Source organism: Chiloscyllium plagiosum, unplaced genomic scaffold (assembly GCF_037043375.1).
Source record: "Chiloscyllium plagiosum isolate Xiang-an unplaced genomic scaffold, Cpla_swu_hap1 HiC_scaffold_26, whole genome shotgun sequence".
Lineage (NCBI taxonomy): Eukaryota > Metazoa > Chordata > Chondrichthyes > Orectolobiformes > Hemiscylliidae > Chiloscyllium > Chiloscyllium plagiosum.
The window spans coordinates 58,398,372-58,415,013 of NW_028270164.1; the positions used below are offsets into that span (position 1 = coordinate 58,398,372).

General features: G+C 44.7%; 1 protein-coding gene across 3 annotated transcripts in view; it reads right to left on the reverse strand.

Annotated features, from left to right (window-relative positions):
* Positions 1-16,559, reverse strand: part of LOC122562953 (voltage-dependent L-type calcium channel subunit alpha-1S-like) — a 235,396-nt gene extending 218,837 nt beyond the window's left edge. The window contains exons 1-3 of one of the 3 annotated variants that reach the window (XM_087973777.1): positions 16,249-16,559; positions 14,134-14,239; positions 1,583-1,722 (exon numbers count right to left, since the gene is read on the reverse strand). In XM_087973777.1, the coding sequence (XP_087829903.1) occupies positions 1,583-1,722; positions 14,134-14,239; positions 16,249-16,415 (413 nt within the window). In that variant the 5' untranslated portion in view covers positions 16,416-16,559. Of the gene's footprint in view, positions 1-1,582; positions 1,723-14,133; positions 14,240-16,248 lie in introns of those variants that run through there. The other 2 variants (XM_087973778.1, XM_087973779.1) reach the window with 2 other exon arrangements.
* Between the last annotated feature and the right edge of the window lie 83 nt (positions 16,560-16,642).

Consider the following 16,642-nt stretch of genomic DNA (forward strand, 5'->3'; position numbering starts at 1 on the left):
GGAAACCAGAGGACCACACAGACACGGGGAGAATGTGCAAACTCTACAGAGACAGTCACCCAAGGCTGGAATTGAACTCGGGTCCCTGGTGCTGTGAGGCCACAGTGCTAACCACTGAGCGAGCGTGCTCAACTAGCCTCTGTTTGCAAAGCTGAGGAATATGTAAAATTACATGTGACTCTGTTATTGGACAATTGCTAAGACTTTGTTAAGCATTACCCTGGAAACCAACTGAATAATATCAGTTGGCACGCCATGCGATTCCCTTGTGTGTGCTAGAAACTATATAGCTTCACATACAGGCAGAACTCCGTTCTCTGTCGGCAAAAAGAAGCACACATTGCATCACTTTCAACGCGAGGACCTGAAAACAGCTAATCCCCGCTGCATCCTATGGCAATACTCTGACCTGCTTGCTTGAAATTTATTAATTTACATCAGACATATGGTTAAAAGTTTGTGTTGCATCTCATTACCAACTGGTGTCCAACCAATCAGCACCCTCTTCTAGTCCTATTTAAATTATTGTTTCCATATTGGGGAATGCAAGGTGAAAAGCTTTGACCTCATGTTTCTCTTCAGAAGTGCCTATATTCTGTAGCAGCAAACAATGATAGTACATGTGAATAGCCAGACTGCAGCCTCAATATAGTCAGATCACATGAGACTTAGATATAGTGGAAGATGGTTTCAATGAGGTTTTGCTCTGCAATGTTCCTGTCTGTAATTTAATGGATGCTAGTTACTAGTGTGGTGTCCAGATCTCATCCATCTATCATTCCCAGAACAAAATTTTGACATTTCTGCATTTATTAGTTCCACCCTCAGGTGACTGTCTGTGTGGAGTTTGTACATTCTCCCCACATCTGCATGGGTTTCTTCCGGGTGCTTCTTTTCCTCCCTCAGACCAAAGATGTGCAGCTTAGATGCATTGGCCCGGCTAAATTTGCCCATAGCGACCAGGGATGTGTAGGTTAGGTGCATTCACTGTGGAAAATGCAGGGTTAGAAGGATAAGGTAAAGGGGTGGGGACGCTCTTCTGTCAGTGTGGATTCAATGGGCCAAATGGCCTACTTCCACACAATAGAGATTGTATGATTCCGTGATGATTCTACTTGTGGAACCGCTGGTTCTGGTCATTATTTATTCCTTAACTCATCACCAAAAAAACGGTTTTTCCACGCATTATCTCATTCTTGTTTGTGGGAGCTTGCTCTGTACAAATTGGCTGTCACATTTTCTACATAGAGCAATAACTACACTTCAAATAACGATGTCTTGCAAGATATTTTGAGATATTCTGATGATATGACAGGAACATTATATATGTGCTTATTTTAAACCTTTTGATGCTCTTTCCCATCAACTTCCGTTCACCGAGCTAAACATTTTCCTGTTGGAAACGAATGCTGTTTAATATGCAACTCTTGGATTTTTGATAATATAACTTTAACAAATTTGACACAGACAAAAAAAATGTTTTACAATAGTGAAGTGAGCCTGCATGTGCCAAATAAAACATGATTGTGCAGGCATATTGTCCAAATTAACAGACTATTCATGAGAAAGTCATGAGACATACCCAACAAAGACTATGACAAAATCCAGAATATTCCAGAAATTCCGCAAGTAGGCATCTGGGTGAAACAGGAAGCCATACACAATGATTTTCAAAATTGCTTCAATTGTGAATATTATCAGGAAGATGTACTCAATCTTTTCCTACAAGAGAGACAGAAAGAAAGTGAGAGTGACAGATAACTCTGTTGTGACACTCCTTCTGAGACAAGCTTGAAAACATCACTTTCATGAATCAATGGATTCAGATCTGCTTTTATTCCCACTCCTTAAGATTCCCTCCCTTCCCAGATCTTTCGCATGCAGTGATCTACCATCTTTGCCCTTGGCCCTTGGCCCTTAACCCCAGCCTGGCTTGCAGTTTTTGATTTTTGTCTTTTACATAAAAACAGTTCTGGATGTAAGTTTGCTCGCTGAGTTGAAAGGTTTGTTTTCAGACGTTTCATCACCATACCAGGTAACATCATCAGTGAGCCTCTGAATGAAGCACTGGTGGTATGGCCCGCTTACTATTTATGTGTTGATGTTTCCTTGGTGACGTCATTTCCTGTGATGACATTATTTCCTGTTATTTTTCTCATGGGGTGGTAAATGGGATCCAAGTCAATGTGTTTGTCAATAGAATGCCAAGCTTCTAGGAATTTTCGTGCATGTTTCTGTTTGGCTTGTCCTAGGATGGATGTGTGAATAAAATTCACTAAAGAGGAGGAAAACAACAACAAACTGCCATTCCTAGATGTCACAGCAGAGTGAACAGCCAATGGGGAACTTCAAACCAGTATCTACAGGAAAACACCACATACGGACCAAATACTGAACTACAGAAGTAACCATCCCAATATCCACAAACAAAGCTGCATTCGAACATTATTGCAACGAGCCACCACACATGGTAGCGCAGTGGAAGTATGAAGAGCAAAGGAAGATCACCTATACAGTGTTTCCAAAAAGAACGGGTACCAAGTGAACACAGTCCACAGATTTCTCAGCAACAAACCCAAACAACAGACAAAACATGTCCAGAAACCCTAGCCACTTTCCCCTACATCAAAGACATCTCGGAAATGACTGCCAGGCTACTCAGATCCCTTGGCAGCCCACAAACCCACCAACACACTAATACAGCGGCTAATTAATGAATTTGAAAGACCCTATACAGATAACAAGAAAACTAATGTCATTTACAAAATACCTTGCAAGAACTGTAACAATCACTATATTGGACAAACAGCGGAAAACTAGCCACCAGCATACATGAACATCAACTAGCCATAAAAAGACATGACCCACTCTCACTAGTATCCTTACATACAGATGAGGAAGGACACCACTTCAACTGGGTCAACACATCCATCACAGGACAAGCCAAACAGAGAGATGCACGAGAATTCCAAGAAGTGTGGCATTCCAACCGGAATTCCATCAACAAACACATTGACTTGGATCCCATTTACCACCTCCAGAGAAAAACAACCAGAAATACAATACCACTGGAAATTATGTCACCACAGGAAGTGACATCACCAACGCAAGAAAACCTCAACACATACATAGAAAGCAGACCATACCACCAGTGCTTCATTCAGAGGCTCACTGATGATGTTACCTGGAATGGTGATGAAACATCTGAAAACAAACTTTCCAGCTCAACGAGCAAACCTAGATCCAGAATCTCAACCTGAGCTACAAATCTTCTCAAAACTCGCTAATATAAAAACAGTAGCTGAGTTTGTCCCTAGTAGGGCTGGCTTCAGGACAGGGAAAGGGTTCAGAAAGCTAATATAGAAACTAATGTACGTACATTGGGCGGCACGGTGGCACAGTGGTTAGCACTGCTGCCTCACAGCGCCAGAGACCCGGGTTCAATTCCCGCCTCAGGCGACTGACTGTGTGGAGTTTGCACGTTCACCCCGTGTCTGCGTGGGTTTCCTCCGGGTGCTACAGTTTCCTCCCAAAGTCCAAAGATGTGCAGGTCAGGTGAATTGGCCATGCTAAATTGCCCGTAGTGTTAGGTAAGGGGGGTATGGGTGGGTTGCGCTTCGGCGGGTCGGTGTGGACTCGTTGGGCCGAAGGGCCTGTTTCCACGCTGTAAGTAATCTAAATCTAATCTACTATATAGATTCACAACAAAACCTTTGTAAATCTCCAAACATCTTCTGCTGCCTAATTCAACAAAAGGGCATTAGTATGTGAGACAGAGGCAAGAGCATCAATTGTTGCCAGTTCCTAATTACCCTGTAGAAGGTGCTAATGAGCAGTCTTCTTGAGCTGCTGCAGGCTTTTTAATGTAGGGATACCCCAAAATGCCGTTGGGGGGAATTCCATGCAATGTAACCTGACAACAATGAAGGAACAGCAATATATTTCCAACTCAGGGTGGTGTCCCCATGTATCTGCTGCTCTTTTCCTTCTGGATGGTGGAAGTCACTGGTGTAGAAGGTGCTGTCGAAAGAGCCTTATTGAGTTGTTGTAGTGTAGATGTAAAATGGTGGGCGTGAATGCTGAAGGTGATGGACGTGGTACCAATCAAGTAAGCTGCTTTATCCTGGATAGCCATAGAGTCACAGTCATAAAGCACAGAAGAAGTTCTTGAGTTTGCGCTGACCTGTCTACATTATTCCCACTTTTCAGCACTTGGCCCATAACTTGTACCCTTGTCTTGTTATTTTACCCAAGCTGCATCCCCTTACATCTTTCAAGGTTAAATTTCATCTCCCATCGATCAGCCCATCTGACCAACCATATTATCTGGTAACCTAAGACCTTCTTCCTCATTATTAACCACTATTAAATTATTAGCCAATCTTCATGTCATCTGCAAACTACTATTTATTTATTATCATTACTGTTATTGTTGGAGCTGAACCCATCCAAGCAAGTGGAAAACATTCCATCATATTCCTGACTTGTGCCTTGAATGGTAGACAGGAGGTGAATTACTCATTTCAAATTCTCAACATTTTTCAGTTGGGTTGAGGCATGAATCATATCTAATGCACATGTAATCAAAACAAATAAAGGAGATTCAAGTGACTGGATGGCACAGACTAGAAACCAACCAAAGATCAGCTACTCTAAAATTATGCCCTCTGCTCCTAGACAGGTTTGTGGGTGAGACAAAAATAGGTGGGAAGGCAACTACTGAGAATGACACAAAGAGCAGAGGGATATAGACAGTCTAAGCACATTGCCAAAAACACATAGCAGATGGAATATAAGTGGGAGAATATGATGTTACGGATTTGGATTTTTTTATTCATTTGTGAGATGTGGGCATTGCTGGCTGGCCAGTATTTATTGCCTATCCCTAGTTGCCTGTGAGGTGGTCGGGGTGAGCTGCCTTCTAGAACCGCTGCATTTTACCTGCTGTGGGTTCAGACATAATGCCCCTGGGGAGGGAATTCCAAGATTTTGATGTACCGACAGTGAAGGAACAACTGTCAGGGTGGTGTATGGCTTGGAAGGGAACTTGAAGCTGATGGTGTTCCCATATATCTGCTGCTCTTCACCTTCCAGAGGGATGTGGTCAGGGTTTGTCTGAGGATCTTTGCAAAATTTCTGCAATGCATCTTATGGATAGTGCACACTGCTGCTACTAAGCCTCAGTATTGGAGGGAGTGGATGCCTGTGGATGTCGTGCCAATAAAGCAGGCTATTTTATCCCGGATGGAGTCAAGCTTCTTGAGTGTTGTTGGAGCTGCACCAATAATGCAAGTGGGGAGTATTCCATCACACTTCTGACTTGTCTAGATCGTATTGCATGTGAGCATGGACTGCTTCAGTACCTGAGGAGTCGCAAATGGTGCTGAATATTGTGTAATCACCAGCAAATATCCCTAAACTTCTGACCTAATGATGGAGACAAGTTCTTTGATGAAGCAATTGAACATGGTTGGACCAAGGGCACTACCCTGAGGAACTCTGAAGGCATGTCCTGCAGCTGAGATGACTGACCTCTAACAAGTCAGAATATCTTGCTTGGTACTACATATAATTTTAACTAGCGGCATTTTCCCTTGATTCCCATTGACCTGATGCCACACTCTCAGTCAAATGCAGCCTTGATATCAAGGGCATCTATTTTCCCTTCCCCTCTGGAAGTTAGATCTATTGTTCTTGTTTGCCCCAAGGCTGTAATGAGATCAGGAGCTGAGTGACTCTGGCAGAACTCAAACTGGGCATCACTGAGCAGGATATTACTGAGCAGATGCTGCTTGATAGCACTGCTGATGACACATTCCATCACTTTACTGATAATCGTGAGTGGACTGATGGGGTGGTAACAGACTGGGTTGGATTTGTCCTGCTACTTATGTACAGGACATACCTGGGCAATTTTCCACATTGTTGCATAATGTCAGCATTGTGACTGTACTGGAAGAGCTTGGCTAGGGCAGCAGCACAAAATGGGCACAAGTCTTCAGTACTATTCAGGAATGGTGTCAGGGTCCATAGCTTTTGCAGCTCCAACATCACCAAACATTTCTTGCTATCACATGGAGTGAATTGAGTTGGCTGAAGACTGGTCTCTCTGATACTGGAGATCACTGGAGGAGACCAAAATGAATCATTCACTCAGCACTTCTGGCTGAAGATCACTGATGTGCTGAACTCCTCCATCATTGAGGATGAGATATTTGTGGAGCCTCCTCTTCCAGCGAGTTAACTGTCCACCACCATTCACTCCTGGATGTTGCATGATTGCAGAACTTACATCTATTGGTTGTGGGATCACTTAGATCTGTCTATCACTTGCTCCTTATGTTGTTTGTTATGAAGTAGTCCTGTTTGGTAGCTTCACCAGGTTGACACCTCATTTTTAGGTATGCCTGGTGCTGTTCTAGGCATGCCCTCCTGCACTCTCCATTGAACCAGGGTGATCCCCTGACTTGATGGTAATGGTTGAATGGAAATGCTGGGAAATTGAAATGCTGGGCCATGAGGTTACAGATTCTGCTAGAGTACAGTTCTGCAGCTGTACATGGCCTACAGAGCCTCCTGGATGCCTAGTCTTGAGCTGCTAGATCTGTTTGAGGTCTGTCCCATTTAGCATGCCGTCCTGACTGTGTACCACTGTGCCACCACGTCTGCTGAGTCTGTCCTGCCAGCAGAACAGGAAATATCCAAGGATGGCGATCATTATACTTGGATCATTGTCTGTAAGGTATGATTCCATGAGTATAACTATTTCAGGCTGCTCCTTGACTAGTCTGTGAGACAGTTCTTCCAATTTTAGCACTAGCCACCTGATGTTAGGAGAACTTTGCAGGGTCATCATAGAATCACTACAGAATCCCTACATTGTGGAAGTGCGCCATTCAGCCCATCGATGCCAAATCAACCCTCTAAAGAGCTTGCAATCCAGAACCACCCCCTACCCTATAACCTTGCATTTCCCATGGATAGCCCACCTAACCTGCATGACCAATCTACCCTAACCTGCACAACTTTGTGCTATGGGGATAAACCTGAGCATCCAGAGGAAACCCATACAGACAAGAGGAGAATGTGTAAACTTCACACAGACAGTCGCCCGAGCGTGGAATCAAACTCGGGTGTCTGGCACTATGAGGCAGAAGTGCCAACCACTGACCCACTGTGGTGCCTCCTAGAGAACAGTTTGTGCCTTTGTCTTTTCCAGTACCTACATCAATGCCAGATGATCCATCCAGTTTCATTTCTTTGGGACATTGTGGTGATTAATGCAACTGAATGGCTTACTAGGTCATTTCATCGGGTGGTTCAGAGTCAACTACACTGCTGTGGTCAGGACCAGAGGGCATAATTTCAGAATAACGGGATGCACATTTGAGACAGAGATAAGGAGGACTTTCTTCTCTCAGAGTTAAGTGAGTCTTCACCACACTGTTGTTGAGGCTGTGCCATTAAAAGAATATTCAAGCTTTTTAATCAGTAAAGGACTCAAGTGTTATGGAGAAAAGGCAGGAAAGTGAAGTTGAGGATTATCAGATCAACAATAATCTCACTGAATGCCAGAGGAGACTGTATGGGCTGAATGATCTATTCCTGTTCCTATGTCTTATGATCTTGGATAACCCCTCTGCTGTTTCCTGATTCCCCATCATTATTTCCCCATCATTATTTCCCCAGCCTCATTCTCTAAGAGGCCCATGTTCACTTTGGCTTCTCTCTCTTCCTCCCTATCCATTTAAAGAATCTCTTGCTGTCTGTCTTGACAGTATCTGCGAGTTTATCCTTATCCTTTTTCCTTTGGTTGTCTTTTGTTGGTTTTTAAAACTTTCCCAATCCTCTGGCCTCTCGCTAATCTTTGCCACATTGTATCTTTGTTCTTTCAATCAGATGCTATCTTGAACTCTCCTGGATAACCAGTTAGCTGATCCTCTTCCTAGATTCCTTCTGCTCCCCATCTGTAACTGGATCCTCAGCTTACTGATCCACGGACTTCAATGAGTAAAGACAGACAAAAGCAGCTCCTCCATCATAATCTTCCACACTGGTGCCCAGCAAGGATGAGTACTGAGCCTCCCATTGTACACTCATGACTGTGTCGCCACATTTTGTAAGAATGCCATCTGCAAGTTCGCTGCCAACGCCACTGTGGGAGTACAGATATCAAACAGCAGTGAGTCAGAGTACGTGAAGGAGGTAAAGTGCTTGGTGTTGTGGTGCAATGATAACAATCTCTCTCACAATATGAACAAAACTAAAGAACTGATCATTAACTCCAGCAAGAAAAGAGGAGAACACGCTTCTATCTACGTCAATAGAGCTGAGGTGGTGAATCGAGTGTCAAGTTCCTTGGAGTGACAATAACCAACAATCTGTCCTGGACACCCACGTAGACGTGACAATCAAGAGGCACAACAAAGCTTCTTCCTCCTCAGGCCGCTTAGGAAATTCAGCATTTCCATAAGGACCCTCACCAACTTCTACAGACACATCATAGGCTGCATTCTATCTGAGTTCATAACAGCTTTGTACAGCAACTGCTATGCCCAGGACTGGAAGAAACTACAGAAAGTTGTGAAGAAAGCGCAGACCATCATGGAAGACAACCTCCCATCCATGGACTCCATCTACACTTAGAACATAGAACATAGAACATAGAAGAATACAGCGCAGTACAGGCCCTTGGGCCCTCGATGTTGCGCCGATCCAAGCCCACCTAAACTACACTAACCCACTATCCTCCATATACCTATCCAATGCCCTCTTAAATGCCCATAAAGAGGGAGAGTCCACCACTGTTACTGGCAGGGCATTCCATGAACTAACGACTCGCTGAGTGAAGAACCTACCCCTAACATCAGTCCTATATCTACCCCCCCTTAATTTAAAGCAATGCCCCCTTGTAATACCCGACTCAATACGCGGGAAAAGGTTCATACTGTCGACCCTATCTAACCCCCTAATCATCTTGTACACCTCAATCAAGTCACCCCTAAACCTTCTTTTCTCTAGTGAAAACAGCCCCAAGTGCCTCAGTCTTTCCTCATACGATTTTCCTTCCATACCAGGCAACATCCTGGTAAACCTCCTCTGCACCCGTTCCAATGCCTCCACATCCTTCCTATAGTATGGCGACCAAAACTGCACACAATATTCCAGATGCGGCCGTACCAGAGTCTTATACAACTGCATCATGACCTCAGGACTCCGGAACTCAATTCCTCTACCAATAAAAGCCAGTACGCCATATGCCTTCCTCACCGCACTATTTACCTGGGTGGCAACTTTCAGAGATCTGTGTACATGGACACCAAGATCCCTCTGCTCATCCACACTACCAAGTATCCGACCATTAGCCCAGTACCCCATCTTTTTGTTATTCTTCCCAAAGTGAATCACCTCGCACTTAGCTACATTGAATTCCATCTGCCACCTTTCTGCCCAGCTCTGCAGCTTCTCTATATCCTGCTGTAACCTGCCACATGCTTCCTCACTGTCAACAACTCCTCCGACTTTCGTGTCATCCGCAAACTTGCTCACCCAACCTTCTAACCCCTCTTCCAGGTCATTTATAAAAATGACAAACAGCAATGGTCCCAAAACAGATCCTTGCGGAACACCGCTAGTGACGGCACTCCATGAAGAAACTTTGCCATCAACTACTACCCTCTGTCTTCTTCCATCCAGCCAATTCCTAATCCAAACCTCCAACTCACCCTCAATGCCATATCTCCGTATTTTCTGCAGTAGCCTACCATGGGGAACCTTATCGAACGCCTTACTAAAATCCATATATACCACATCTACCGCTTTCCCCTCATCAACCTCCTTCGTCACCTTTTCAAAGAATTCAATAAGGTTTGTGAGGCACGACTTGCCCTTCACAAAACCATGCTGACTATCCTTGATCACATTATTCCTATCTAGATGTGCATAAATCCTATCCCTTACAATTCTCTCTAAGACTTTGCCCACAACAGAAGTGAGACTCACCGGTCTATAGTTACTAGGGCTATCCCTACTCCCCTTTTTGAACAAGGGAACCACATTTGCTATCCTCCAGTCTTCTGGGACTACTCCTGTAGACAAAGAGGACATAAAAATCAAGGCCAATGGCTCTGCAATCTCCTCCCTTGCTTCCCAGAGAATCCTAGGATAAATGCCATCAGGCCCAGGGGACTTATCTATTTTCACCTTTTCCAGGATTTCCAACACCTCTTCTCTACATACCTCAAAGCCATCCATTCTACTTATTTGTGCCTCAGTATTCTCATCGACAACAATGCCCTGTTCCTGAGTGAATACTGAAGAAAAGTATTCATTCAGTGTCTCCCCAATCTCTTCCGCCTCCACACGCAACTTCCCCCTACTATCCTTGACTGGACCTATTCCTACCCTAGTCATTCTTTTATTCCTAACATACCTATAGAAAGCCTTAGGGTTTTCCCTAATCCTATCTACTAAGGACCTTTCATGTCCCCTCCTTGCTGCTTTTAGCTCTCTCTTCAGGTCCTTCCTGGCTACCCTATAACTCTCAATCGCCCCAATTGAACCTTCACGTCTCATCTTGAGATAGGCCGCCCTCTTCCATTTAACAAGGGATTCCAATTCCTTATTAAACCACGGCTCCCTCGCACGACCCTTTCCTACCTGCCTGACAGGTACATAATTATCAAGGACACTCAATAGTTGCCCCTTGAACAAGTTCCACATATCATTTACACTCTTGCCTTGGAGTCTACTTTTCCAAGCCACACATCCTAAGTCATGCCTCACCGCATCATAATTTCCCTTACCCCAGCTATAATTCTTGCCCTGTAGTACACACTTATCCCTCTCCATCACGAGTGTAAAAATCACCGAATTATGGTCACTATCCCCAAAGTGCTCACCTACCTCTAATTCTAACACCTGGCCTGGTTCGTTACCCAGAACCAAATCCAGTATGGCCTCACCTCTTGTTGGCCTGTCTACATATTGTGTCAGGAAACTCTCCTGCACACATTGAACAAACACTGACCCATCTAACGAACTTGAGCTATAGCTTTCCCAATCAATATCAGGAAAGTTAAAGTCCCCCATAACAACCACCCTATTACTGTCACTCATCTCCTGAATCACCTTCCCAATCCTTTCTTCAATGATTCTAGGACTATTAGGAGGCCTGTAAAAGACTCCTAACAGGGTGACCTCACCTTTCCTATTCCTAACCTCAGCCCAAACTACCTCAGATGGCAAGTCCTCATCCATCGTCCTTTCCACCGCTGTAATACTATCTTTGACAAGCAATGCCACACCTCCCCCTCTTTTACCCCCACCTCTAAACCTACTAAAACATTTAAATCCCGGAACCTGCAACAGCCAATCCTGTCCCTGTTCTAGCCATGTCTCCGTAATAGCCACAACATCGAAGTCCCAGGTACCAACCAACGCTGCAAGTTCACCTACCTTATTTCGTATACTTCTTGCATTGAAGTATACACACTTCAAACCACTTCCCTGTTTACAGGCACCCTCCTTGGAAATTGATGCCATGTTCCTCACCTCCCTACACTCCAGGCCCTGCACCCTGAAGCTACAATCTGGGTTCCCATGCCCCTGCCGAGTTAGTTTAAACCCCCCCCAAGAGCACTAGCAAACCTCCCCCCAAGGATACTGGTTCCCCTCAGGTTCAGGTGTAGACCATCCTGTTTATAGAGGTCCCACCGTCCCCAGAAAGAACCCCAGTTATCCAAAACTTCTCACTGCTGCAGAAAGGCTGCCAACATCAAAGACCCCTCCCACCCCAGTAGTATTCTCTTCTAACCTCTTGTCAGGCAGAAGATACAGACACTTGAACACACATAGCGATTAATTCAAGGATAGCTTCTTCCCTGCTGTTATCAGACTGCTGAATATACTGCTCTAATTTCAAATCTAATGTTAATCGTGTTTTCGTTCACCTCGTGTGCAGCATAACCCTGTATGCCTCAGTCTGTCTAAACACCCTATGATCTGTATGCCCTTGCCTGTACTGCTTGCAAAACAGAACTTTTCACTGTATTCAGGTAAATGTGACCACAATAAATCAATCAAATCAAATCAAATTCTTTCTTACTGAGATACATTTTTGCTTTGGGGCCACAAATTACTTTCTTCAAACATCTTTGCAGCTAATCCACTCCAATGAGCTTTGCCCTCATTCCTCTGTGATTACTCTTATTTAAGTTAAGCACAGTTGTTTCCTACTCACATTTCTCCTTCTCCAACTGAATGCTAAATTCTACCATGTTATAGTTACAATTTCTGAAGGGATCTTTTACTCTGACATAATGTGTTAAACCTGCCTCATTATACATCACGAGCTCTAAAATAGCCTGAGATCTGTTTGGATCCACAACATATTGTTCTCTTCCTCTGCTGTGACAACTGTGATCTACATAAAGATTAAAGTCATCCATGATCAATGTACTGCCTATTTGATATAGCCTGATTATCCTTGATTCACTCTCAATCCTACCTCTGTTTACTGTTAATGGACCTGTAGATTTTTTTGCATCTTCTTTTTGCCTTCGGTTTTTATGTCTTACCTCTAACTACACGGATTTTACGTCTTCCAAGCCAAGATCCTTTCTTGCTATCACAGTTAATCCATCTCATACTAACAATGCTATCTGACCATCCTTTCCTTCTTGTCTGTACATTTGAAGCAAGACATATTCCTGAATATTTAGTTCCAAGCTTTGAGCTCCTGATAAGTATGTCTCCCTAATGGCTTTAGGTTCATAGCCATAAACTTGCATTTATTTTGTTTTGAATACTAAGCATTTTCAAATAAAAAGTAATTAATGTTTGCTCCTTTGGCTATATTTACTGCTGTTTTCGATGTTTCTCCATCCTGTACCACTCCAGGCATCATTATTCAAATGGCTACCCTATAATACTGTCATATCCTCTTGCTCTGTACACCTAGATTTTCAAATCCTTACTCCCCACCCACACATTCCCCCCCTCAATTAGTTTAAAATCTTCTCTACAGCTCTAGGTATTCAATTTATCAGGACACTGATCCACACAATTCAAGTGAAGCACATCCCACCAAACCAGCTCCCTCTAACCCATTTCGCCCATACAAATCTTTGAGTCACATAGTTAACTCCTTCACTTTATTTACCCAATACTAGTTTGCCCAGGGCTTAGGTAGTAATCCAGTGATTATTACCATCTAGGTCCATTTTTGTAATTTAGTTCTTGACTGTTCAAATTCTTTCATAAGGATCGCAATTCCAATCCTACCAATGTTATTGACACCAATGTGGATGATGACAGCTCGATCCCTCCCCTCCCGCCCCAAGAAGGTATCCTTAATCCTGGCACTGGACATGCAACACAGCTCTTAGGACTCCCACTCACAGCTTCAGAGGACAAGTTCTGTCCCCCAAAGTATATGATTTCCCACCACAACTACATTTCTATTTCCTCCTGCAACTTGAACATGCTGTGGTCAGTTTGCTCATTGTCCCCACAGTGTCCACACAGCCTGCAGGGACCTCGTCACTGCGGGACAACTGCAAGGGCTGAGGCTCCACAACAACAACCCTGGGTCCATATTCCTGCAAATCTGCAGTCGCACCCTTCTGTCCTAGATCGCAGGCTAATTTAAAATTAAATAATGATAGGGATGTAAAAATACTGGACAGAGTGATGCAAATACACTGAGGAGACAGGGATGTAAATACACTAGAGAGAGGGATGTAAATAGACCTGGGAGAGGGTTTTAAATGCAGTAAAGGGGGTGCGGTAGAGATGGAGACACTCTGATGGGGGGGAAATGGATGTAAATGCAGTGGCTGAAAGGGTGCATGTTCAGTGAAGAGGTGTGTGCTAGCCAAGTTTGAGTCTGTAAATAAATAAAAACCTGTGAAAAGACTGACTCCTGTTTTTTCCTTCACCAACTGACTGTCTGGTTTGGAAGTCAGGTTAGGGTGTACCTATGATATCCTAACTAGGGTGCCTATGGTCTTTTCCTTCCACTGAGCAGGTTTGTAGTGTGGCAGAGTGTGCTTAGCTGAGAGATTATCTGCTGTTTGTGTTGCAGCCCACTCACGTATTGAGATAATTGTGAAGGACTCACTAATAACTTACCAACTTGAAATTCAAGGAATTGGTGTCATCGTCTGGTAGGGGCGTGTACACAGCCAGAGCCACGCAATTGGCAAAGATGGTAATTAGTATGATGATTTCAAAGGGTCTGACAATGGTGTCAAGGATATTGCACACACACAACTAACAACATCCCTGGTCTCATAAAACACATTGAGGGCAGGTAAAATATGGGTCATATATGGAATAAAGCTCTGCCTGTACTGTCTCATCCAATTACTCTAGCACAGGTGTGCAGAGGTTAACTACACAATAAAATTCTCTCTAACTACTCCCATGCAACAATTCTCAGGAAATTAGGACAGCTATGATACAGGGTAAAATTCCCTGTACATTTTCCCATCAGAAACTCCTTCTAAGTTATTCCATTAAATCTCCCAAGACAGATACAGCATGGGGTTAGATAGTTCCTTCAACACCATCTCCACTGAACACTCTCAAGGCAGGTACAGTACATAGACATAGAGTCTGTTTGCATACAGAGTAAATCTCCATCTACACTGTACATATCAAACACCCCCAGGACAGGTATAGCAAGGAGTCAGATGCACAGTAAAGCTCCCTGTACTTTGCCTCAATGAAAGATCTGAATCTATGCTTACTAACACAATAGTCTGAATTAATGCAGTAATGAGAGGAGTCTCTGTTAAAGACCTGTAAAATTATGAAGCAGCCGTTTAGTGAGATCTGTTGCAACCAACTGTAGAGGGTCTGTAATCCCCTTTAATACAGGAGTGTGAGCTCAGTGCTACCCCTGACCACTGACACATTGAGCAGGCTTTAGCTCACCTTATATGGACAGAGAGCAGTGACAGCTGCACAACCTGTGTTGAATGACATCTCCCACAACACTCAACAACTCTATTCCTGTCTCCTCACGTCCCTCTTTTGGCCAGTTTCTATTTATCCTATACTTTAAATCTATCTCTGTTTGCTACCACATCCCTATAAATCATTATAGACACACATTATTCATATGCAAACATTGTACCCATTATGCTGTTTCTCACTTTCCTTCTGGGTCTCAATCTGCCTGTCAGGTACCTTCTCTCTGCAGCTTTGATCTCTTTAACTTCCACTCTCTGTAGTTAACCTCGGCATCCCGGCTTACCCTCTCCTTTCCAGTCTCACCCCCTCACCATTCTTTTGTTTTAGATTGTCTTGCACTGTTGCTCCATTTCTCCTTCCTTCAACCCTCCCTCTGCATTATCTCCCATTTCTTCCACATTCTCTCTCTTCTCCCAATCACTCCCTCACTGCCCACTCACTCTTACATTCCCTCTGTCTCCCCATCTCTGTCCCTATACCACCTTCTCTCTTCCTCTCCACTCTTTCTCTTGTTCTCTCTTACGCTGTCTTTCCCACTTAGAGTCATAGAGTCATAGAGATGTACAGCACGGGAACAGACCCTTTGGTCCAACCTGACCAGATATCCCAACCCAATCTAGTACAGCACTAGGCCCATATCCCTCCAAACCCTTCCTATTCATATACCCATCCAGATGCCTCTTAAATGTTGCAATTGTACCAGCCTCCACCACATCCTCTGGCAGCTCATTCCACACACGTACCACACTCTGCGTGAAAACGTTGCCCCTTAGGTCACTTTTATATCTTTCCCCTCTCACCCTAAACCTATGCCCTCTAGTTCTGGACTCCCCAACCCCAGGGAAAAGACTTTGCCTATTTATCCTATCCATGCCCCTCATAATTTTGTAAACCTCTATAAGGTCACCCCTCAGCCTCCGACACTCCAGGGAAAACAGCCCCAGATTGTTCAGCCTCTCCTCTTACCTCCCTCCCTCTAGGTGACAATTCCGTACCTCCTCCTTCAATCTCTCCCTGTCCTGATCCCTCTCTCTCCCTCCTCTTCCAATGGCCCTCTCTCTCCCTCCTTCTCCTCCCTCACTCCTTCTCCACCTCGTATCCCTCTTCCCTCCCCTCATCCCTCTTCTTTTCCACCTCCCATTTCTCCTCCACCCTCTCCCCTCTCTCCTGTCTCTCTTCCCCCTGGCCCAGCCCTCCATCCCAGCCTCACCAGGCTCCCCCACCCCTCCCTCTCCACCTACCCCCATCCCCCCCCACTCTGAAGGATACTTCCACTCCACGATGCTGGTGCAGAATTTGCGGACTGGGTTTTGGAGGCTCAGGCACAGGAGAGATCGGGGTGGCCGAGGGGGACCCGCACACACCGGCTTCTTGGGCTTTTTACTGTCCGTTCGCCGGCTCCTCAAATCCCCAGCCGCCTCCAGGTTCGAGTCCATGGTGTCCCCGTCCCCAAGCCCCGCTCCGGCTCCGGCTCCAGCTCCAGCTCCTGCCCCGCGGTGAAACTGCTGACCGCCCAGAAATATCCCGGGATAAAATTAGAGCAAGAGCAAGCGGTCCGGGAGAGAGAGGGAGACAGCTGCACCTGCGGGGGGAGAGTGGGAGGGGATGGGGGTGAGTGGGGGGTGAAATGGGAGAGAGTTGGGGGGGAATGGGAGGGAGAGGA